The sequence below is a fragment of the Hydra vulgaris genome, chromosome 04 (genome assembly GCF_038396675.1).
Source record: "Hydra vulgaris chromosome 04, alternate assembly HydraT2T_AEP".
In the NCBI taxonomy this organism is placed as follows: Eukaryota; Metazoa; Cnidaria; class Hydrozoa; order Anthoathecata; family Hydridae; genus Hydra; species Hydra vulgaris.
The window spans coordinates 26773673-26797500 of record NC_088923.1 but is presented as its reverse complement, the minus strand read 5'-3'; the positions used below and the strand labels follow the sequence as shown (position 1 = coordinate 26797500).

Below are 23828 nucleotides of genomic sequence, written 5' to 3'. Positions count from 1 at the left end.
TATTTATCTTTATAGTTAAAAAGAAATCTAGTATCAAATCAAAAATTATATTTTACTACTTAACAGCATCACTAGTAGCGCATCTTTTGTTTCAAGGGTGTAGATGGGGAAGGGGGCGTGTCATCGCCCCCCCCCCCTCTTTTACAACCTAAAAAAAAGTTATATTTTTAATGAGATTCGAAAAAATATTTAAATGTAATTAAAGTAATAAACTTTAATATAAAAATATCTTTTACCAAAATTCATCACATCACATAATGCTTAGTGATGTTATAGATGTTTCCCCCTCTGACCTGAAAAAAAATTTAAAAACAAAAAATGTTTTATAATATTATTTTAATTAGTTTACATCTTGGCTTTTAGTTAATGATGAAGATATTAAATTCCCTTAATGAAACTGTATAATAATCATTGTTAACAATAGACGCAACGTGAATGTAAGCTAGACCCGTCTATCAAAAAAATTGCAAGTTCCACCACTCGCTTTATATTTTTGCAAGTTCCACTACTCGCTGTAAATTTTTTTTGCAAGTTCCTCTACTCGCTGTACATACTTTTTGCAAGTTCCACAACTCCGTGTACATATCTTTGCAAGATGCAATACTCACTGTACATTTTTTTTGCAAGTTCCACTAATCGCTGTAATTTTTTTGTGCAAGATTCACTACTCGCTGTACATTTTTTTTGCAAGTTCCACTACTTTCTGCACACTATATATATATATATATATATATATATATATATATATATATATATATATATATATATATATAATATATATATATATATATATATATATATATATCGTGTGCAGCAAGTAGTGGAACATATATATCTGTGTGTATATATATATATATATATATATATATATATATATATATATATATATATATATATATATATATATATATATACTAGCTGGAGTTACCCGGCGTTGCCCGGGCCAATATTTAAACTGGCTTACCTGATATCTGTACACAAAAATGGGCCCAAAAAATGGTCCCCCCTGACCCTGGGGGTCGGGGTACGGGTCAAAACCCAGCTAAGAATCTTCTCCCCCTCGAGGACTACCCCCATGCCAAATTTCATCGAGATCGGTGGATTTCTATAGAGAACAAACAAACAAACACTCACACAAACACACATTGCCCTTTATATATATTAAGATTAAGATAAGATAAGAAGATAAGATAGCTGGAGTTAACCGGCGTTGCCCGGGCCAATATTTAAACTGGCTTACCTGATATCTGTACACAAAAATGGTCCCAAAAATGGTCCCAAAAAATGGTCCTCCCTGACGCCGGGGTCAGGGGGGCCTATTTTTAGGCCCCCTTGACCCCGGGGATCAGGGTACGGGGTCAAAACCCAGCTAAGAACCTTCTCCCCTCGAGGACTACCCCCATGCCAAATTTCATCGAGATCGGTGGATTTCTATAGAGAACAAACAAACAAACACTCACACAAACACACATTGCCCTTTATATATACTAAGAAGATTAAGATAAGATAAGAAGATAAGATAGCTGGAGTTACCCGGCGTTGCCCGGGCCAATATTTAAACTGGCTTACCTGATATCTGTACACAAAAATGGGCCCAAAAATGGGCCCAAAAAATGGTCCCCTGTGACCCAGGGGTCAGGGGGGACCATTTTTGGGCCCCCTTGACCCTGGGGGTTGGGGTACGGAGTCAAAACCCAGCTAAAAACCTTCTTCCCCTCGAGGACTACCCCCATGCCAAATTTCATCGAGATCGGTCCGGCGGTTTGGATTTCAATAGAGAACAAACAAGCAAACACACACACATTGCCCTTTATATATATTAAGATTAAGACTAGCTGGAGTTACCCGGCGTTGCCCGGGCCAATATTTAAAAGTAAATGAGCATCTGGAACTTTGTTATACTAATTTTGGGCTATGCACAGTAAGATTGTGCAATATTTTTTAGTGTTGCACAATAATCCCACAAAATGTGACCCTGTTGGTTGAAGCTATGAAATAACTGAAAGACATTAAGGAAGAAAAAGACATTTTGTTTATTTTCCACTTAAAAACAACAAATTAAGAATTTCCAAAAGAACATTTACTCAAATTTTTCAATTAAATTGTTCTCTCACACTGGAAAAAAAAGTTGAACATGTTACAAAAGTTAAATCATTGGTAATTTCTTCACATTGGATTGTTATTGTTTTCTTTTAATAGGACTTCTTTAAAGAGGATTTCTTTGACTGAAGAGCCTTCTGATAGACAATGTTCTTGGTTTTTTCTTCTGGAGTCAAAATGAAAAGATTTCGTGGAGATCCAACTCTGGAGCATGCAACATAGAGCTGGCCGTGAGAAAAGCAGGGCTGTTCCAAATTGATGCCAGCCACTTTAAGTGACTGTCCCTGCGCTTTGTTAATGGTCATGGCAAAAGCCAGCCTGACTGGAAACTGGAGGCGCTTGAAACTGAATGGGAGGTCATTGGAAATCATTGGAATCCTTGGAATGAAGACATTCTCACCTTTGCCACATCCAGTCAGTATAGTTGCTTCAATCAAGTTTGAAAGGATAGCTTTGATGATGAGTCGAGTTCCATTGCAGAGCTTGGGACTGTCGAGGTTGCGAAGGAGAATGATTGGTGCTCCAACTTTCAGGTGAAGAATGTGAGGAGGACATCCAGATGGTTCTAAAGAGTTCAGAAATTCTGTTGGATAGTTGACAGCTTCACTGGGGTCCATAACCATGTCAATGGAGTTGTAGGACTTTTCATTGCCTGGGAGCATTTTCTGGATCTGCATATTGATCTTGGTGACAGACTCATTTTTGGGAGCCAGAATAGCTCTCTCACAGATCCAGTCATGTCTGATGAAACTCTGCTGGATGTTGGGAAACACCTTGACAATGAGTTCCTCTGCAGAATCCACCAGTGTGCAAAAGTTGGCAGGGAATTTAATGAGCCCTGTCTGCACATCAACTGGTGCCTCACCATTGCCCAAGGCAAGGAGGTGATTAGAAAAGGCTCCTGCTGACAGATCACCAGACAACTTTACCCCCATGTTTGTTGTCAAATGAAGTGTTCTGACACTCCTCCACAGGTAGGAAGTTTTTAGGTTTTGCCAAATTGCACGGCTGAGGCTGCAGAGCCACACTGGATCCCATTTTTGGGCCCCCCTGACCCCGGGGTCGGGGTACGGGGTCAAAACCCAGCTAAGAACCTTCTCCCCCTCGAGGACTACCCCCATGCCAAATTTCATCGAGATCGGTCCGGCGGTTTGGATTTCTATAGAGAACAAACAAACAAACAAACACACACACAAACACACATTGCCCTTTATATATACCTAGCTGGAGTTACCCGGCGTTGCCCGGGCCAATATTTAAACTGGCTTACCTGATATCTGTACACAAAAAATGGGCCCAAAAACGGGCCAAAAAAATGGTCCCCCCTGACCCCGGGGGTTGGGGTACGGGGTCAAAACCCAGCTAAGAACCTTCTCCCCCTCGAGGACTACCCCCATGCCAAATTTTATCGAGATCGGTCCGGCGGTTTGGATTTCTATAGAGAACAAACAAACAAACAAACACACACACAAACACACATTGCCCTTTATATATATTAAGATATATAGTGTGCAGCAAGTAGTGGAACTAATATATATGTATATATATATATATATATATATATATATATATATATATATATATATATATATATATATATATATATATATACATAGATATAGATATAGATATAGATATATAGAGTCAAAAAATAGTAAATTCAAGTAGTAAGATAATAAAATGAATGTCCAATAATCAAAAAATAATGGCAACATTAGGAAAACATCAACTTACTGGAAACATCAACTCAATGAAAACATCAACTACAATGTCAGCAACTAGCTGGAACTTTTTCATATAATAACCAACAACTTTAGAATCATTTTCTTTTCTAGTCCAGTAAGAAATAGTAATAGCCTTTCTGTGTTTTTTTTTAAGTTTTTCTACTCTGCTATTGTGCAAGACTGTCATTGCTGTATCGGAATCATATCATTCATAATTATTATTAATATAGTATGTATTAAATATATATTATATTATAATATATATTTAATATATACTATAATATAGTATATATTAAATATATAATATACTATAAATATAATATACTAGAAATAGTATATTAAATTTAATATACTATAAATATATTATATTTGTCTATATATTTTTAGACAAATATTAGTATATTACTAATATATGATATATTCTAAATACATAAAAAAGCAATATATTATATTATTATATGATATAAAGCTTTTTAAAAATGTAATAATGTGATTAGACTGAGCAAAAAACATGTATTATTGATTTAATATATAATAAATGTTATTTTTACATTGATACTTTATAAATGTAATATTAGTGCTTATATCACAAAATGTTTGTATAGAAAAAATCGCATAAATTTTTTAATAATTATTATTATTGGTTTATAAAAACAAATATTTAATATCCTTCAGTACCCTTATGTACAGTAAATTATGATCTAGAAGATAAAAGTCACTTGGTGGGAAAGGAAGGTTAACTGAAAAAGAAATAAACGAAATTCAAAATTACTATGGTATTGCAATTCGCCAAAATATCAATAATCTTTATCAGATGCTAAAAAAATATATTAGAAGTCTTGCATCATTCATGTGTAGCAGATTCATCTGATGCTAAGCATGTTTTTTGTCGACAAACCAAAGATTCGTGGGGTAAATATCAAAAATCCAAGTTCCAAAATAAAGAATATAAAGAAAAACCAGGTTTACCTATTATTATAAAAGCTTTTATTAAGCCAGTATTTAATGATTTAATGTCAGAAGACCTATTTTCTAAATGTCTAGATGGATCAACTCAAAATTATAATGAGTCTTTAAATGTTTTGATTTGGAAACGTTGTCCTAAAGATGTTTATGTTAGAATTGACATTAAATTTAGGTTGTTGTTCTGCAATCATTCATTTCAATGAAGGAATTATTGGTATCAATAGAATTTAAAAAAAACTTTTTAAAACCAGGACATTATTGTTTAGTTTTTTTAGCATCTTCTGATTTAAAAAGAATTGAAAAATGGAAAAAAAAAAGTAGCGAAAAGCAAAAAAAGAGGCTAAAGCAATTACGAAGAATTCGAAAAGCAATTACGAAGTATTCGAAAAGCAATTACGAAGTATTTGAAAAGCAATTACGAAGTATTTGAAAAGCAATTACGAAGTATTCGAAAAGCAATTACGAAGTATTCGAAAAGATTTTTGGACATCGAGTAGAATAAAGAGAGCTATGGTGCTGGAGAATTTTAATTTAAACTTAATTTATATTTATTTAAAATTGATAGAAGTTCTAGATTGAAACTAAATCAAAAATAAAAAGAAAGACTTTTTCGTCTTTTTAAAAACTGAATTACTTTGGTAATATTATTTTGTCTGTTAATATAATCAATATTTTTACTTAAATTATTTTAAATTTTGCTTTACTTTTACTCCAAATCACTTTTATAATAAGATAGAATTTGTCAACAGGCTTTTTAAGTGAGTTTTTTATATTTATCTAAAGGATTTTACGCTTTTTTTTGTTGTTTATGTTTGTTTTTCTCAGTTCTTTCAAATTCAAGACTTCGCGGTGAATATCTCAAAATTTTATTGACCAATTTTTATGAAATTTTTAGGATTTGTTCCTTTTGTTGTCCTGGATGTCCCCTGCTACTTTTATTAAATTGTGATAATCAGAAAAAAAGATTTTAATGTCCAAATATGGTCAAACACACCTATTTTTATTTCCTCAAGTGTTTTTCTGCTTAAAAAAAATCTGTTCAATATATTTTTTTGATTATAGTACAATATCTAAATTATATTATAAGTTTAAAAAATTTCGTATATATGACATCAAAAGTTTTTTAAATATTCACTGCAACCTAATGACTCTATTTTGGAGTTTCTGCGATCAAATTTCTCAAACCATAATATCGAAAAAAAAAAATTTTTGTCATTAAAATATAAACTTTAATCATTTTATAAGTAAATAAATGCTGAAATGTAATTTTTGAAAGGTTTGAGTTTATTAGTGGTCTACCGCCTTAATTAGTTACAAAATGTACAAGTATGTTTCTGATGCATAATAATAAGATAAACTACAGTCTAATTAATTTCCGTTGCACCAATGCCAAAGGTATAATATAAATTGAGAAGACTTTATAAAGATTGGATTCAATTAAAAGCATCGGACAAAAATAGAAATGGAGGCAGAGTTGTCATTTATGTAAACAAAAATGTAACGAATATAGAAATTATAAATCCGTAACAATTTATAAATTGTAGCAATTTTTATTTAATTAGTGGTTCAACCAAAGTCTCTATATGTATAGATTTTGGTAGAACCTCTCTATATATAAAAATGTAACTATTTATATTTTTTAACATAAGGAAATGCGGTGCCATGGAGAGAAAAAAATAAAATACAACTATACCATAAAACATGATTGCATACATCTTGTATCAAAAGCAACTGCAATATTTTTTTGTCAATTTTATATTGTATTTTAAAATACAACAACATAGATACTGAGCTATATAGATACTTGGCACGTTGGAAAATGTAAAAAGTACTTAACATATTTTAACAATTATATACATTGTTGAAAAAAATTATAAGACAACAAGACTAACAGATATGCTAAAGCAAAATTTTAACTGAATAATTTTGTAATGTAATATAATAAATTACTGCTATATAATATTTTTTTTGATTGCATTAATAATTTTACAATTGCATAAAAAAATTGTTTCAAATACTGGAGGTACCAAAGGTCACACTGCAAATTGAATTACAACGCATGCAACTAAAGATGATATTTCAGGGTTCGCAAACTAAACCAAAAGAGCGTAAGACAAATTATCAAAAAATAAAAACGTTAATAAGTATATAATCGTTGAAAAAAGTGACAATTTTTAAAGATCATTAAAATAACAAAAATTTGCTGAAGAGATGTATTTGTTACTCTGATATTCAACTATGCATCCCTATAAAACGTTTTATTTGGGTTAAAATTTAAGAAACTTCTGAAGCCCAAAGTTGTGTCCTGCATTAAAAAGCAAACATGTATGGTTTTATTTTAAACAGAGTTAAATTTCATTTTAACTTTATCTTCGTGTACTTCGTTCAAAAAAGTTTCTCAACATCATGAATAGAAAGATAATTAAACCTCGACCGGAGATCTTTGTGGACTCCCGTAGAAACACAAAATTATCTCTATACCCTCTGTAATTTATATATACCCCCTCCCTATCAGATGAGGTAATAGACTATTAATAGAAGACAGCTTACAATCAAGAGGTTCAGAGTTCAATCATCCTACGCCTCTGAAAGTACTGCGCCCAGTACTTGTGTCTCTGTGGCTTTATTTAATAAGATTTGTGTTTTAGAGTAACCTCCTTGACTGTTGTGACTCCATCTAAAGCCTTGGGGAGGTGAATTTAATAAAAATAATAAAAAGACAGATATTTTAACATAATTATCCCACCTTCTACAGGGATTACAAAAAAAAATATTGTTTATTAAAAAAAACTGTTTTTGAAAAGCTTTTTCATACCTTTTTAATATAAATAATGATAATAATAGACAGATATTTTAGCAAAATTATCCTAACCCTAAAATACTATTAACTTTAAAAAAATATATTTTTGAAAATTTTTAAAAAGATTTATGATTGTACATTTCAAACATTTTAAGTTAACATATATACATTAAAAAAATTCTTAAAAACATATTCTGCTTCGATGAACATATTTAAATTTTTTTGGAGAAAATCCATCACCAAAACAATTCATGGCTTATTAACGTTTTCTGCAAGAAGCTGATTAGCTATTTTTTCTTGCTCTTGAATCATTGCTTCTTTATGTTTGGCTTCTTCAGCTAATATTTCTCGTTCTTCGTCTAATCTTTTTTTATCTATTAAATCCTAAAAAAAAATTTATTTGCATTTATTATATAATCATTGATTGGTAAAGTTAAACCTAAAATATTAAAAAATAAATAAAAATAAAAAGAACATGTTTCTAATAAAAAAAAACTTTAAGTACATAAAAATTTTGCCTAGGAAAAATGACTATCTTATACATACAGTGAGTTGATGTTTATTGTAGACATAGTCAGGGCCACCCAGAACTTTTGTGATGCCCGGGTCCGAAAGTTTAATGGATGCCCTATCATACTTCAGGTCTTTAAATTATAAATAGCAAATAAATTAGTATAGTTATTTTTGGTTTACTTTCATAGAAAACCTAAAATCACATTTAATTAATTTTGTTTTGTAAAAACAAACTATGGTAAAATCAAGTCTGAATAGATGAACACATCTTCCGGGCCTTTCTAGCGGCAAAATTTGAAATAACTTCTTCATAAAAAACGTTATTGGCTAAATGTTATTCAATTGAAAGGATCATCAAGTAGCAGATTCGCTCCTGGCCCATTATGGAACGAAAATAATCTTTGATGATAGCTAACTTACTGAAAGATCTTTCACATTCCGGTGTTGAAACGGGCATTGTTAGAAAGATTCTAAGTGAAACACGCACTTGTGGAAATATTGAATGCAGCTCCTTTTGCATAAACTTTATTTAGAAGTTCGACAGGTTTTTCGCTGGCTAGAATAATTCTTCGTACGGAAAAAAAATGCCGAACTTCATCAGAAAATTCGTTTTTACATAAGTCTTCTGGGTCAAGTTTAGCCAGATTCTCAGCCTTTAAACCTAAATCTTCGTCTATTTGAGATTTTTGTGAAGACCAAAGAGGAAAAATTGTTACATTTCCCTTCTATTATTTTAAATCTTGATCTCATTTGACTAGTCAGATTGTCGAGTGCAACATTGGAGACATTGCACTCAAAGTTTTTTGATGCTTCTCCGCGGTTGTAACTAGCAGTTACAATCTACAATTAAATTACAACAGGGAAGACCTTCTTTTTTCGCATTCTCTTCACAGCAAACATGATTTCATCAAATTTCAAGCTCTTTGCAACTTCTGTTGCCTCTCAGGCCCCAAATCAGGTCCCAAGTCAAACGGATTCAATCCAGATCCGTCAAAAGGCCATTTAGAATCTTTACTTCATCATCGAGAGTGAGTTAAGTGGAGTAAACAATTAAACCAAAGAGTAGTGGAAACAATAAATTCAAAAGAATTAATTTAATCAGATAAAGCACTTCATTACTACTTTCGCCTGGAAGGTTTAACTCTTAAAGACGATCTAATGATTTCAAAATCTCTCTTGGCTTTTTTGCTAGTGGCTTGACTGCTTTAATCCTTAAGATCCATCTTGTAACAGAAAATTTATGTAATGATTAACCTATCTCCTCCTGAAGAATTTTACAACAAATTGGGCTGCAGCTGAACAGATTGTATAGCTCTTGAATATTTCCAAAATAGGACTTCTTAGGAGCCGATGATTCAATAGCATGTACTGCACATAAGTTCAAACTGTGAGCAAAGCAAAGAATAAAAATTCTTTGTGGATTATTCTGTCTAAACAAAACTCGAACTCCATTGAAAATACCTGTCATATTAGCACCATTGTTGTAGCCTTGACCGCAGCAATTTTTTATGTTAAGCTCATTCTCTTCCAACACATTCAATATCAACTTTGTTATATCAAATCCCTTCTTTTCAAGTAATTTGCTCGCTGTGGGACAAATCGGGATTGCTGTTCGTGATGGTGAAATATATTGATTTTTTGATTTCTCGAATAACTTCTCAAACCACTAATTTGCCGCACTCCTTGATAAATTCATTCTGTGATTTCCAGTATAAGTAAAGAGCTTGCATGCGTTTTTCTTCTTCTTGGTGCTTAGCAATAAGATGCATATAATCTTGTAATGTTTTGTTGTGGAGAGCAATTAATTTGAGCCCTCAAGTAAGTTTCCATTCCAATTTTTGAACAACTTTTGATTGGATCCTAATTGCAAACAAAAATAACCAAAATAGTAATCCATATTTATATCCAATTATAACTTAAAATTTTGATTTTTAAATTACAAATAAAATAATACAAAAAATAATTTAGTATTAATAAAAAAAATAATATTCTTACCTCTAAAAGCTAAATTTCTTGAAGCAGCACTCTGTTGCGAGTCAGGCTATTTGTCAGTCGATGTAGCAGCACTTTGTTGCAAGTCAGGCTATAAGATAGTCGATGCAGCAACACTCTGCGCATGATTTACAGTAAAAAAAATAAAAAAATAAAAATTTTATTAAAAAAATAAAAATAAAAACATTGTTTATACTGTTAAAAACATTCAGAATGTTTTTAAAAACATTCTGGTCAATTAAATTTGCGTTTTTGCAGTTTTTTTAAAAAACAATTAATTTGTAATTAAATTAATGGTTTTTACTTTCTGACAACACGCAAATGTTGGACGAAAGTCAAAAGTAGTTAAAAGTGACGTATTTGTTGGCATAAGAATCATTTTTTTCCTTACGTGTATATATATATATATATATATATATATATATATATATATATATATATATATATATATATATACATATACATATACATATATATATATATATATATATATATATATATATATATATATATATATATATATATATATATATATATATATATATATATATATATATACACACACACAAATTATAATACAAAGGAAATAAAAATAAAAATTATAATACAAAGGAAATAATAAAAACACACTCAAAATACAGTTAACATTCATTACACAAAAGGTATTTTACAATAAAGGACAGGATGTTAATATAAGTTAGATTAGAACAATTCAATACCTCTGTGCCTAGCTTGTTTGTTTAACTCAGGGTTCTGCCATTTTATATAAAGACTTTCTTTAATTTCTAATTCAATTTCCCTATTGGCAGAATCCAGAATGGTAAAACATTCTGCAGTTGCTTTATTAAAACAATCAATGTTGGATTTAATATGTTGAAATACATGTGATTATTTATCTTCCTTAAAATGTTCATCAATACTTTGAGAGATGTGTCGGACAGTTCGCCCTATGTAACAAACATTACAGTTTGCACAATTAAATTTATAAACAATGCTAGATTTTAAATTTCTGAGAATAGTATCTTTTAATGAAAAAAAACTGTTGAATTTTAGTAGAAGTAAATGCCTATTTTGTGATAAATTTTTCTTTGCAAAACAGCTTTATTAACTCCGATATTTTGTTTTGAGCGTTTAAAGATAGTTCACCAATATAGGGTAATTCAAAATATTTACATTCATATTTAGGTTTTTCAAAAGGTTCAGAGTGTTTAAGATCCAAATATTTTTTTAAGGAAATATCTATTAACTTATTAGGATATTGATTCTTAAGTAAAGTTATTTTAGTTGACTGAATATTTTCATGAAATCCTGCCCAGGTGTTATTTATTTTAAATGTACGGTCAATAAAAGTTTTAATTAGCCCCAATTTGTATTGAAATGATGTAAATCTAAAGTAATTAGTCAATAGCCTAGTAAAAGTTTCTTTATGGTATATACTAGTTATGAGATTATTTTAATTTTCAATATAAACATCAAGAAAAGGTGGTTTACCATTTTGTTCATGTTCACAAGTGAATTTAATATTCGGGTGTTTAGAATTAAAATAATCAAGAAAATTTACACTGCCATTTTTAGATGGAAAAGATGCGAAAATGTCATCAACATATCTCCTAAAAAACAATGGTTGAGTGTCGTTATACTTTTCAATCCATTTGTTTTCAAATTCACCCATAAATAGGGTAGCTAACACAGGAGCCAAAGGAGAGCCCATTGCAACTCCATTAATTTGGTTATAATATTGACCATTAAAAAGAAAATGTGTATTGCTTGTGGCAAAATGAAATAATTTAACTAAGTTTTGTTTGGAAATTTTTAGTTCAGGGTAGTTTTAAAATATTTTTAATACTGCTATTTCAACTGATGATGAACTTTGTAAGTTTGAAACATGTATTTTAAACTAAAAAGTGTATTTTATTTCACTAAAATAACATATATATATATATATATATATATATATATATATATATATATATATATATATATATATATATATATATATATATATATATATATATATATATATATATATATATATATATATATATATATATATACCTTAGTTTATTTAAACTTTAAAAACAAGAAAATATTGTTGTAATTTTATATATTTAGGTTAAGTAATAAAAAATAGTTTTTATATTATACACTTATATCATATTTTTTATATTATATCATTTATACTATACTTTTTATATTATACATTTTTGGTAGTTTTTTTATGATAGAATTGTTTAAATCATCTACCAAATAAAACTCATTACTTAATAAAAATATTGATCTATAGTGGCTTGTATTAATCAAATATTGTGCAACATATAAAATTGAAACAATGCTTATAAATTATTATAAATGATAATAGAATATCATTTATATTTAGTTCATCTTCATCTTTATGAAAAATCTCTACAAATAAACAAAATGGATTATATAAAACTTTGCAGTAGAATCATTTTTGGAGTAGAATCAATTTTTCCAAATACTTTCCACAACTCAAATAAAATATGATGCTAGCAATGTGACAACAACAACCAAACATTTTTAAACCAGAAAAACACCCACATGCCTAGGACAATAATGATTCTGGACTATCGATGTTTAGCAAATATTTAATAAGTAGCCTATACTTAGTAGCATTTGAAAATCTTTACTGAATTTCAGCAGAAATCAATTTATAATTTTGAATTTGCTGAATATTTTTATCAATCAAAATAATATATTTTCCATTTTTATTTAAATATTCTGCTAGAGTAACTTGGCTTTATCTGATAATTATCAAATATGATGTATTTTTGCATATGCTCCATATAAAACTTTGGAAAATCATTAATATTTAATACATCAACTGGTTCAAAATGGTTTTTACTTTTACTTTTTGTATACAAAATGTATGATTCTGATTTATTTTTTAAAAATTTTTTTAAATTTTTATCATTAGAATTGCAATATTTTACTTTTTATTTTAATCAGACCATCTATTAGCTGTTCGTCTTTAAAGTCAAACAAATCTTTGATTATATCAATGTTATTTAACCACTAATCTTTTTGTGATCATGATTTTGCTCCTAAATTTTTACCAACAAAATCAGTATTAAACAAGGCTCTTATAAGATGGCAATATTTTTGAACCTTCAACCAACATGACAAACCAAAATAAAAAGCAATTGAATTTTGATCAAGACCAGTCTTAACCAAACAAGATAAACTAGAAGAGCTTGTTCTTTCGACCATTTGAAAGTTTTTTATTGTTTTTAATTCACTTACCAAATATAGAAACTCATCTTTGGTAAAACCTGTATTTTGGAAACAAAACTCAGTTGATACGTTATTTATATCACTAAATTTTGCAAATATAGATGTTGTTTTTAAATCCTAGACCTATAGTATTCATCTTTGAGCCATTTACGTATAAATGTGTTTACTTTAATAAAATCATCAATTATCTCTTCATTTGTTATTTTTCTAAACAGAGTCAAACCAAACTCCCATTTACAAATAAAACAGATACAATGTGAGCTTGCAATTTCATCAATTTCTATATTGATTGTATTGTCTTTAATAGATTGATCGCAATCTATTGAAGAAAATACAAGAATTAAAACCTTCATAATTTTTAAGAACAACACTAGAATTTGATTCATCATTAAAACTATCTTCAACAAGTGTATTGTTAGAAATAACATTTTTATTTCTATGATTTGTATCAAGCAATTGGTCAAATCCTGTATAAGATTTAATCAATCACACTTAAAATGATCAATAACTTTATTTATCATGTTTTCATTTTTAATTTCAACAATGCTTTAAGCCTATACCATCAACTCTCTGACAAACATAAAATATCTATTTCTTAGATTATTTAATACCATTTTGTAATATTATTATCTAATTTTTTTCATTTTTAATAATATAAAAAGAAGACAATATTTAATTATGTAACAGAGCTTTAGATTTTGATTTATAATTTGTTAATTAATCATTGATTATTTTTGCTTATTTTGCAAAAATAATATGTCATACCAACATAGTTTTTCATATTTCAAAAATAATTTCTATGAAAAATAATTTCTTTGAAAATTATTTTTTTGGGGGGTTTAAAATTATTAAATATAAAGTTGTAAAGTGCAGCTTTATATTGTTTTCTAACATCCTAAATGCCATCACAAGGGGATTTACCATGGCTGGGAGCAAAAAACACCCATTCAGCAAACACATTAACTCAAAGTTAATGTGTTTAAACTGTGTTAAATTGTGCTTCACAGCCATCAGAAAAATACTTCACACATGATACATTTGGTCAATTTTTTTTTAATACATTTAGTTATGTTGTTGAATCTTATAAACAAACCCTGTTTAACCATGATTAACATCTTCTGAAAAGTAACAAAAAGATTTTGCTTAAGAAATGTTTTTTAAAAAAATTTTAAAAAACATTTCTTAAAACATTTGTAAAAAAAAAAAAACACTGATTTTTGGTCAAGTGATACATTTTAACTATATCCTGAACAACAAACTGATGATTTTCACTAAAACTTCCTAAAATTACACATTTATTTTTGGTTTATATTTTCTTTACAGTTTTTCAAGAATCAACTTTGTGTTTTTGCTATAAAGGAATGTGAATGTGTTGTCAATGCTGTCACAAAAGAAATAATTAAACTCATCTAGTGGCAATGATTATAACATTAGTGTCTTATGATCAGTACTCTGCCATTGCTTGAATACTACATCTTCTTCAAGCTCATGGACTATAAACTCAAATGCTAAACAAATTTTCATTGCTTGAATACCATGACATTATAACTTATATGTATATGCATGTATTTAAAACTTTAACTTTTATAATTTACATATTTGTATTAATGGATTTAGTTTCTTTTGTATCAGTATTTAAAATCCTACATTAAACGTGTAGAATCCAAGCAACCTCAAACTATATTCTGTAAAAATCACTTTACAAAACAATTTATAAAGCTCGCATGACTGTGTGGAATAATGTAACTTTAACTATGTATAAACAGACCACAGGTTGTGTAAAAAAAAAAAAAATTCTAGAAACTATTCCAAATAAAAGTTGATTTCAGCCAAAACTTAGATTTCAACCATTTTATCAAACATCAAAAAAAAAAAAAAAAAAAAAAGCTCTACTATCTTGTTGATAACTTCACTTACCTGCTCATTTTCTTCCCTATTACAAACAAATTTTTTCAACCACGCAGATAAGTAACCAATTGGATCAGATGGTCTTTTTTGGCATATTTCTGATAAACCTAAGGACAATGCCAGTCCAAGATGTTGCTTCAAATACTCAGAATCCATTAAATTGACTAAGATGTTTTTGTTTTTTTATTTTTTTGTCCGCGTTTCCATGCACGGTGAACTGTCTGTACTGGGGGTATTTTTGATTCATAAAAATAAAAAACAATACCAGTTAAAATGCGTTTACCGACTGCATATTTTGAAACCCTATACAAGCTCAAAATTGACAAAAATCTGATTCGCTGATTTTGAAAGAGAGGCAAGTGCGCATTTGTTGAAAAATATAATTAAAATCAAAACAATCAGGTTTTTTAAATAAGTTTTTAAGTAATGACAAACTAAGTTTATAAATACAAGTCTTGTGTTACTATCAACAGAGGAAATTAATTTTATTTTAGTTTTCTTCAGAGCACTAAAGAGGTATCAAAATACCAGAGAATTTTCACTCGTAAAAATCTCAAAATGTCAATAAAGTTTATCTTGGTGATGGGGATTTTATCTGTTGTTAAGTTAAAGAAATGGAAAAAAAAAATGTGTTAAAGTAAATTCGAAAAGATTTATAAATGTGTTTCTCGTAATATATAATGTCCTCGGCATTAAAGCATACTTAAACGCAAAGTTTATATGCAGTTGATATGCAGTTGCACGAGACTACTGGCGAAGAACTTTATTTATAAATTGATTTATATGTTAAGTACAAAGAGTTAAACATTAAAGTTTTTAAAAAAGAAAATTTGTACTGATTGCAAAACTAGCTGACACATTTCATGTCAATATATGAACTCTAATGAGATTTTGCTTTCATGTTTTGTTTCAACCTTAGTTTTGAGGAAACTGATATTTTTTTATTACATAACTCTAATAAAACTTCGTCCTGAAACCATTAAACGCCTTTTGAAGGTTTAGAAAAAGTTTGGCAGACTACATTAACTTATATATAAAAGATGAAAATTGGATATTAATACTCTATTTGAAATTTTTAACAAAAAAAGAAAAGTTTATGTTTGTCTAGTGAACAGTAATTTTTTGTAGTTACATATAAACACTAACATTACAAGCAAGAAAAAGTATTGAAGTCAAATAATTTGACCAAATAAAAGTAGATTGTGGCATTAAAAAAATGAAAATGATTGTGGCATTTTTTTTTTATTGTAATAATTGAAAAAAAAAAGATTAAAAAAACAAAACTAAGTGGTAAAAATTAAATATTTTAATGGAAAAAGAGTAATCAGGAAAAGAAAAGAAAATTTTTAGAAAAAAAAAGTCAGTTATCATGCTATGTGTTTTTGTTATTGTAAAATGTTTTTGTTTAAACTCTTGAAATATTCAACATAAATTTGCATGTTTCTTTTTCAACCTCTTTACCCTTGGTTCTCCATTAAGACGTGGTACAACATATTGTCAAATTTCTCGTCAAATGGAATGTCCCTATTCTATGAAGCATACTCAATAAAAGTTATATGCAATTTGAAAATTTAACAAAAGAAGTGATATTTGTTTTTCTACGGAACGTTTTTTTTGTACAGTTACATATAAGCTTTGATATTATAAGCCAGCAAAGAGTATTGAATTTTTTTATGTCATTATACAAGAGGTATTCACAGAAATTAAAAAAAAATGCATTTGATTTTATTGGTTTTTTGGAGTATTTAATGCAAAATAAAATAACAAACATGAAATTTATCAAAATTTGTTACTTTATTTAATATTACTTACCATCAGTTGCTACTAGAGGGTAAACACTTTTTACCAATTATAGAATAAAATAACCAATTTTTTTTTTCAGGTCAACAGCTAAATATCATCAAACATGTTTTATATGTATTGACTTTTGAAATTGAAATAAACTACAACATGTAGTTTTCTTGTTTCTACCTTTTACACTTAATTCTTCATAAAGGTGTGGTAAGTTAAGAGTTATTCCTTTTTAGTAATAAACTAACTATATCAAAACACACTTGTAGACATCAAGTTATAGACTTTTTCTTATGGTTTGTTATGTTACAATGTTTTGTAATATTTTATTACTAAAATACCAAAGATAATCCAAATCAGCTCTTGCTTACAATTGCTTTTAATTTGAGAGTGTTGCTAATTACCTGGGTTAGCTAATTCAACCAATAAGCAATATTCTCAAACTTAAAATGTTTTAGTAATGTATATAATTTAATAATGAGAATAATTAGTGTAAAGTTCTGAAAAGAAATTAGGGAATTTTAAAAAATATTTTTCTAGCTAAATGATAGGATTAATTGGAAACTTAATGTGAAAGAAATCATACCAAGTTATCAATATTTCATGGATATTACTAGATAAATTATAAAACTGTTATGAATAAACTGTTATAAAAATCTATCGTATGAAAATCACAGCATAGTCAAGTTTCCCTATTTAGTTAATAGTTTGTTATAATGGTCTTTTTTAAGTCTTAGAGTAATAAAAACCATTAGGAAAACAAACTACTTCATTTAAATCTTTATTTTTGAAAAAACGTTATGAAAATCGCGGTTGTTTTGAGTTGTGAAGTTTTGCAATAGTGTATAAGTACTATATTGTACAGAAGTTGATTGAAAAATCATACTTTTATATGTTATTATTATTTGATATTTTATGCAATTATTCAATTTCACTTTTATTATCCAGTAAGGGGTCGTCCATAAAGTACGTACGCTCATAGGAGGGAGGGGAGAGGTCTTCAAAAAGCGTACGAAAGCGTATGGGAGGGGGGGGGGTTCAATTTAAAAGTACGTACTTCGATTTTCTAATTTATCACAATTAACCAGCTAATCAATAGAAAAGTTACATTCTGACTAAAGATTCTAGTTTGCCAACATAAAAAGATGTATGGTATATGGATTAGAGGGTATAGTTTTCCTCTATGCACACACATGTATGGGCGCCCTCAGAATTTTTTTATGTTTCAGATAGGACACTTTCACACATCGTGTAAACTCATAACTTAAGTTTGTTTATACCTATGCCAAATGAGGAGGCCTTGCAAAATATCGGGATGGCGGAGGCCTGTGAACAAAAAGCCTTAAAACGCTTACCCTCCCGACCCCCAAAATGGGAGGTCATAACTTTTTTGTAATTTACGATATTTTTCTACAAAAATTAAAATCTGTCGATAAATTTAAATTTAGTTTTAGATGTTAAAGTTAAAAATTTTGCTACATATTTCCTCGCGTTTAGGCAGGGAAGGGGGGAGGCAAACGCTTTAGGGCTTTTTGTTCCCAGGCCTCCACCATCCAAATTTTTTGCAAGGCCACCTCATTTGGCATATAAACAAACTTAAGTTTGCGCGATGTGTGAAAGTGTTCTATCTGGAACATCAAAAAATCCTGAGGGGGCCCATGCACACATGCCACCCCTTATATACTGGCCCTGAGTAAGACCTGAGGGCCGTGGTTGATGGGACGGAGTCACTCAAAAAAAAACGTGTCAATGGCGTCTCAAAATCTTCCAAATTTGACCGCTAGGTTTTACTAAAATAAAAAGCTTCTTAAATTAGCAAAAGGGCACAAAATTTGCTGTTCCCCCTCCCACTGGGTTTTACCCTTTGTTTTCAATTTTACTGATCTCACGTAAGACTCGTTTTTTACTTACTAAGGAAGGGTGCCCGAAAAAAACGTCCACGTTAAGTATAGTTTATTTACATTTGATTCGTTATTAAAACAAAAAAAAGGTTTACATGGATTTTACCGGGAATCGAACCTGGATGACCGTCGACTATTTCCGTCGCATCAACCTCTCGCCTAAATAAACACTTACTTATAACGTATTTTAAATTTATTTAAATTATTATTTGCATATATACTTAAAGACTTTTTAAAAATGCGCAAATAAAGAATTTTGGGGTCGTATAAAGTATCTAAGGTCCCTCCGTCTTTTTTTTTTTTTAAATAAATCTTTTTTATTGAGAAAAAAAAAATAAAGGAGCGATGGGGGGGGGGGGGATATTTAAGGGGGGGTATTTGAGAAACGTACGTACTTTTAAGGGGGGTGGGTGGGTGGGACATAAAAGTACGCATGGCAACAGGGGGGAGGGGGGGTCAAATTTCAAAATTTTTGGCGTACGTACTTTATGGATGACCCCTAAGCTTTTTGACATTTTAATATACGCGCGTTTTGATTTTAATATACGCGCAAAGGTCTCTCTTTCCATATCAGCCAATCAGGTTGCGCATATTTCTGCCAATTCTGAGCCTGTATAGGGTTTCAAAATATGCTTCCCGATTACTTTCTTTTAAAAATTGGTTTTAAAGCCACATCCTTCTAATTCACTTTAATTAAATTAGAATTTAATTAACAGCAAGATTGTGAAAAATTTTTTTTTTTCTAATTTTGGACGAACCTTATAACATATTTAACATACTTTGATTTTATAGGAAATTAAATTAGGAAAATTGTCGAAAACTTGGACTCTGCTTCCTTTTAACCAAAGAATTCTTCTAAATCACTACTTGTATCCGATTACAGGGTTGCCAGTGTTTATTTTTTTACAAAAACATGCAAAAAATTAAAAAAACAAAGAAATTTAAAAATTTTTAATTCAAAAATTTATTTTCCTAAATATTTAAATCTAGTCCACACATGTCCTTTACCATTTTTTAGTATTGTAATTTAACCCTGGTCATTGTCATACATTGTTGAGTTCGTTATGATGAGTAGATTTATGATCGATATGTCAACCATTGGGGTCACTTCAGGAATTTTTTTTCCCAATGTAATTAAGGGCAAAAGTTATATAAAAATTATTTTCTACCTTTAAAGTTTGACATTTGATAAATATATATGTATATATATATATATATATATATATATATATATATATATATATATATATATATATATATATATATATATATATATATATATATATATATATATATATATATATATATATATATATATATATATATACATATTAGGGTGTGTCGATTTTCACTTTTCTTTGAAATTTGATTATGGCTTGTATTTTTTTTTTGTAAATCAGTATGCAAAACATGAAATAATTTTTATTTAGAAAAAAAAAATTTTTGAGCTACTTTTTTTCACCCTTAAACTATAATTTTATTGGACTTAGTTTTCATTCTTGAAACTGAAATCTGCGGCAATCTCCGAAGAAGATCGCATTTATTTACCAAACCATAAAATAAACTAAGATTTAACTTTGTTCGCAAAATCGTGCATTTCAAAATTTAGTTTAACAAATAACGTGTTATGTTAACAATTATGTTTTAAATACACAATTATGTTTTAAATACATATTATGTTTTAAATACATATTAAAATAACAATTATGTTTTAAATACACACTCTCCTTTTCACACTGTTTATATTATTTTTGGATTATGTAGGAATGATGAGCTGTGTGTCTTAGATTTTATTTATAAAGCATTAAGATATTGTAGATAATTATAAATAAAATTATAAAAGATAAATTATAAAAGATAATTATTGATTTTTTGTTTGTTATTAAATTTTAATACCTGTGTAATAAGACAACGGAAAAAAACACATACTGAAACTTTTTAGTCCATGTGTAATAAGTTTAATAAACTAACAACAAGAGGTAAACCACTGTTATTCAGGGTGGTAGCCCTCTCAGCTATCAATTTTAAGTTCACAACAAGAGGTAATCCATTGTTATTCATGGTGGTAGCCCTCTAATCAAGAGAGTAGACAATATCAGTTAAGGAATGAATTTAGATTTTCTTAAACAGGACAATTGGCCAAAATTGGGTGCCGGTTCACACTCTCAAACAACTAAAGACATTCATAATTGGTGTAGCCAGCTTTCTAACGCTTTTTTGGAACTCTTTGAACGCGTGATAAAACTAGAAACAACAAAAACTGAAAATGACAAAAAAATTAAAAATCTGAAGACAGAAATAAATAAAGCAGCTGAGTCAAGCAAGTCTATCAGTGACTGGTCGCTTATTGTCAAACAGGGTATACAAAAAAAGAAGCCTACAGAGCAGCTGATGGTAAAAAATGTAGCTATTAATGAGTTAGACGAAAGAAAAAGAAGAGCAAAAAATGTCATTATTTATGGAGTGGCCGAATCAACTAAAGAAAGCATAGAAATGAAATCAAAAAAAGACGAGTCAAAAGTAAATGATATTTTTAAACTCATAAATCAAGAGAATGTAATACCAAAATTTGTTTGACGGCTGAGATCTAAAACTAATAAACCAGGTCCAATTCTTGTTAAATTAGCTGAGGATATTCTTCGCAACACAATATTAGCATCAGCTAAAAAATTGAGAAGTAATGTCGCACATAAAGATATTTATCTTAGTCCAGATTTGACTAAGGCTCAGAGACTCCAAGATTTTAACCTCAGAACTGAAATAAATAAAATAAATCAAGCAAGACCAGACAATGGCCTCTTTTGGTATGGCATCCGTGGCAATAAGATTATCAAATTCAAAAAGAAATCAGACCAATAGTTTTATACATAATTCAGTGTCAGATTGCAATGAAATTAAAAAGCTGCCATGTTTATACCTAAATGCTACCTCTCTCGATAACAAGTTAAATGAGTTTAAAGTGGTAATTGAATAATACAAACCAAACGTAATTTCTGTGAATGAGACATGGTTTAAAAGTGATTCAGTTGTAAACATTGAAGGTTACCATCTGTACAGAAAAGACTGATCAGACGGACGAAAAGGCGGTGGTGTTTGTTTATATATAGAAAACTCATTAGACACCTGTGAACTAAATGATGCTGTTCTAAATCCCTGTAAACTAGAACAAGTGTGAGGAGTTGTTTATTTTGATAATGACAAGTATTTACTTGGATGTATCTACAAGCCAAATGATTTTTTGGATATGGCAGAATTTGAAGTGGTTTTTAGTCTGGCACGCAAATATATAGACAAAAATAAGTTCAAAGACTTACTTATCATGGGCGACTTCGATTTCCCATCAATCAATTGGTCAAATGGCTGTGTTGATGCAATTTCAAATGAGAATAGAATTAAATATATATTTACAGATATTTTAAAGGATGATTTTCTTTATCAGCATATTAACATACCAACTTTCCAGCTGTCAGATGAACAACTTAGGAGTACCTTAGATTTGATCTTTACAACTCAGTTAGCGAGTGTTAACGAAATAGATTCAAAATTTGTTCTGGGAAATATAACTAGAGGCCATCTAATATTATGCTTCATTTTCATCTTGGCTGATAAAGCAATCCATGACAATATAAGTAAGCAAAAATTTAAGTTTGCTAATTCCAATTTTGAACTAATATCTGATCTAATTTCAAATGTTGACTGGATACAATGCTTCAAAACTTTGAGCTTAATCTGGTAAAAAGAGCCATCAAGAATCCAAAGCTTCTCTACAGCTACATGAACAATCAACAAGCAGTCAAAGATACTATAAAAGCATTAAAGGAAGAAAATGGTATAATCACTCAAAATTCAAAATATATTGCTGATATCTTAAACAAATATTTTCAAGCTGCATTTGTGAAAGAAGATGATGGTCCACTGCCTTCTTTTGATTTAAGAACTACTGAAACATTCATTATGACAAATGAAGATTTTACATATGAAGATGTCTATCTAAGATTAAAAAGCCTAAAAGATAACAAATCAAGTGGTGCAGATAATTTACATTCAGCTATTTTAAAGAATTGTGCATCAGCCTTTGCCATTCCACTTACGTATATTTTTAAAGAATCATTTAAAACCAGCAAACTGCCCGTGCAATTTAGATCAGCAAATATCACTCCTCTGTACAAAATAGGCGAAAAAACCTTAGCAGGAAACTACCGACCGGTATTACTCACCTCAAGTGCATGTAAAATAATGGAAGATATAATCAGATGTAAACTTGAAACTTTTCTATATATACATTCAAACTAATAGTCAAGCAACAGCACGGTTTTGTTAAAAGTAAATCATGCCTAACGAATCTACTAGAAACACTTGATTTTATTTCAACCGCCTTAGAGAATGGTAAACCTGTTGATGTATTCTTTTTGGATTTTGCCAGGGCATTTGACACAGTGCCACATAAAAGATTGTTTCTTAAACTTACAGCCTATGGAATATCTGGTCTGACAATACAATGGATTGAAGCACTTTTAAAAGAAAGAAAACAAAGAGTTGCGATAGGTGAAAATGTATCTTCTTAGGCAGAGGTTTCCAGTGGTGTGCCACAAGGGTCAGTAATTAGACCACTCTTGTTTGTACTATTTATAAACGATTTGCCTGAAACTCTAAAAAATCTAACCAAGCTGTATGCAGATGACCCTAAATTTTGAATGAAATGCTTTCCAGTGCATCAACTCTTTCTTTGCAATCAGATCTTGATTTAGCGTTTAAGTGGACTCAAGACTGGCTTGTGAAATATAATATTTCAAAATGTATGGTCTGCACTTTTTCCGGAATAACAAAAAATCACCCCTTTATATCAATGAACAAAAGTTAAACATAACAGAATCTGAAAGT

The 23828-nt window shown here is 29.4% G+C and overlaps 3 protein-coding genes across 3 annotated transcripts; 1 reads left to right on the top strand and 2 right to left on the bottom strand.

Moving 5' to 3' along the window:
• Positions 1 to 2192: 2192 nt before the first annotated feature.
• On the bottom strand, positions 2193 to 3035 carry LOC136079307 (ATP-dependent DNA helicase PIF6-like). The gene has a single exon (XM_065795041.1). The coding sequence runs from the start codon at positions 3033 to 3035 to the stop codon at positions 2193 to 2195; it is 843 nt and encodes a 280-aa protein (XP_065651113.1).
• A 4639-nt stretch (positions 3036 to 7674) lies between these two features.
• Positions 7675 to 15509, bottom strand: LOC136079713 (DPY30 domain-containing protein 1-like). The gene is made up of 2 exons (XM_065795924.1): positions 15265 to 15509; positions 7675 to 7974 (listed from the first exon to the last, which is right to left on the bottom strand). Exons 1-2 carry the CDS (start codon positions 15409 to 15411, stop codon positions 7840 to 7842), a joined length of 282 nt encoding a protein of 93 aa, XP_065651996.1. The 5' UTR covers positions 15412 to 15509; the 3' UTR covers positions 7675 to 7839.
• A 7143-nt stretch (positions 15510 to 22652) lies between these two features.
• On the top strand, positions 22653 to 23512 carry LOC136079306 (uncharacterized). The gene is made up of 2 exons (XM_065795040.1): positions 22653 to 23202; positions 23244 to 23512. The coding sequence occupies exons 1-2, from the start codon at positions 22653 to 22655 to the stop codon at positions 23510 to 23512; spliced, it is 819 nt and encodes a 272-aa protein (XP_065651112.1).
• The last annotated feature ends 316 nt before the right edge of the window (positions 23513 to 23828 follow it).

Bases quoted from the DNA above. Each gene is read 5' to 3' on its own strand.
- LOC136079306 (XM_065795040.1), top strand. From the start codon at position 22,653: ATGCTTCAAAACTTTGAGCTTAATCTGGTAAAAAGAGCCATCAAGAAT. The intron at 23,203-23,243 runs GTAAACTTGAAA...TCAAACTAATAG, and splicing joins AATGGAAGATATAATCAGAT to TCAAGCAACAGCACGGTTTT.
- LOC136079713 (XM_065795924.1), bottom strand. From the start codon at position 15,411: ATGGATTCTGAGTATTTGAAGCAACATCTTGGACTGGCATTGTCCTTA. The intron at 7,975-15,264 runs GTAAGTGAAGTT...ATTTTTTTTTAG, and splicing joins ATAGGGAAGAAAATGAGCAG to GATTTAATAGATAAAAAAAG.
- LOC136079307 (XM_065795041.1), bottom strand. From the start codon at position 3,035: ATGGGGGTAAAGTTGTCTGGTGATCTGTCAGCAGGAGCCTTTTCTAAT.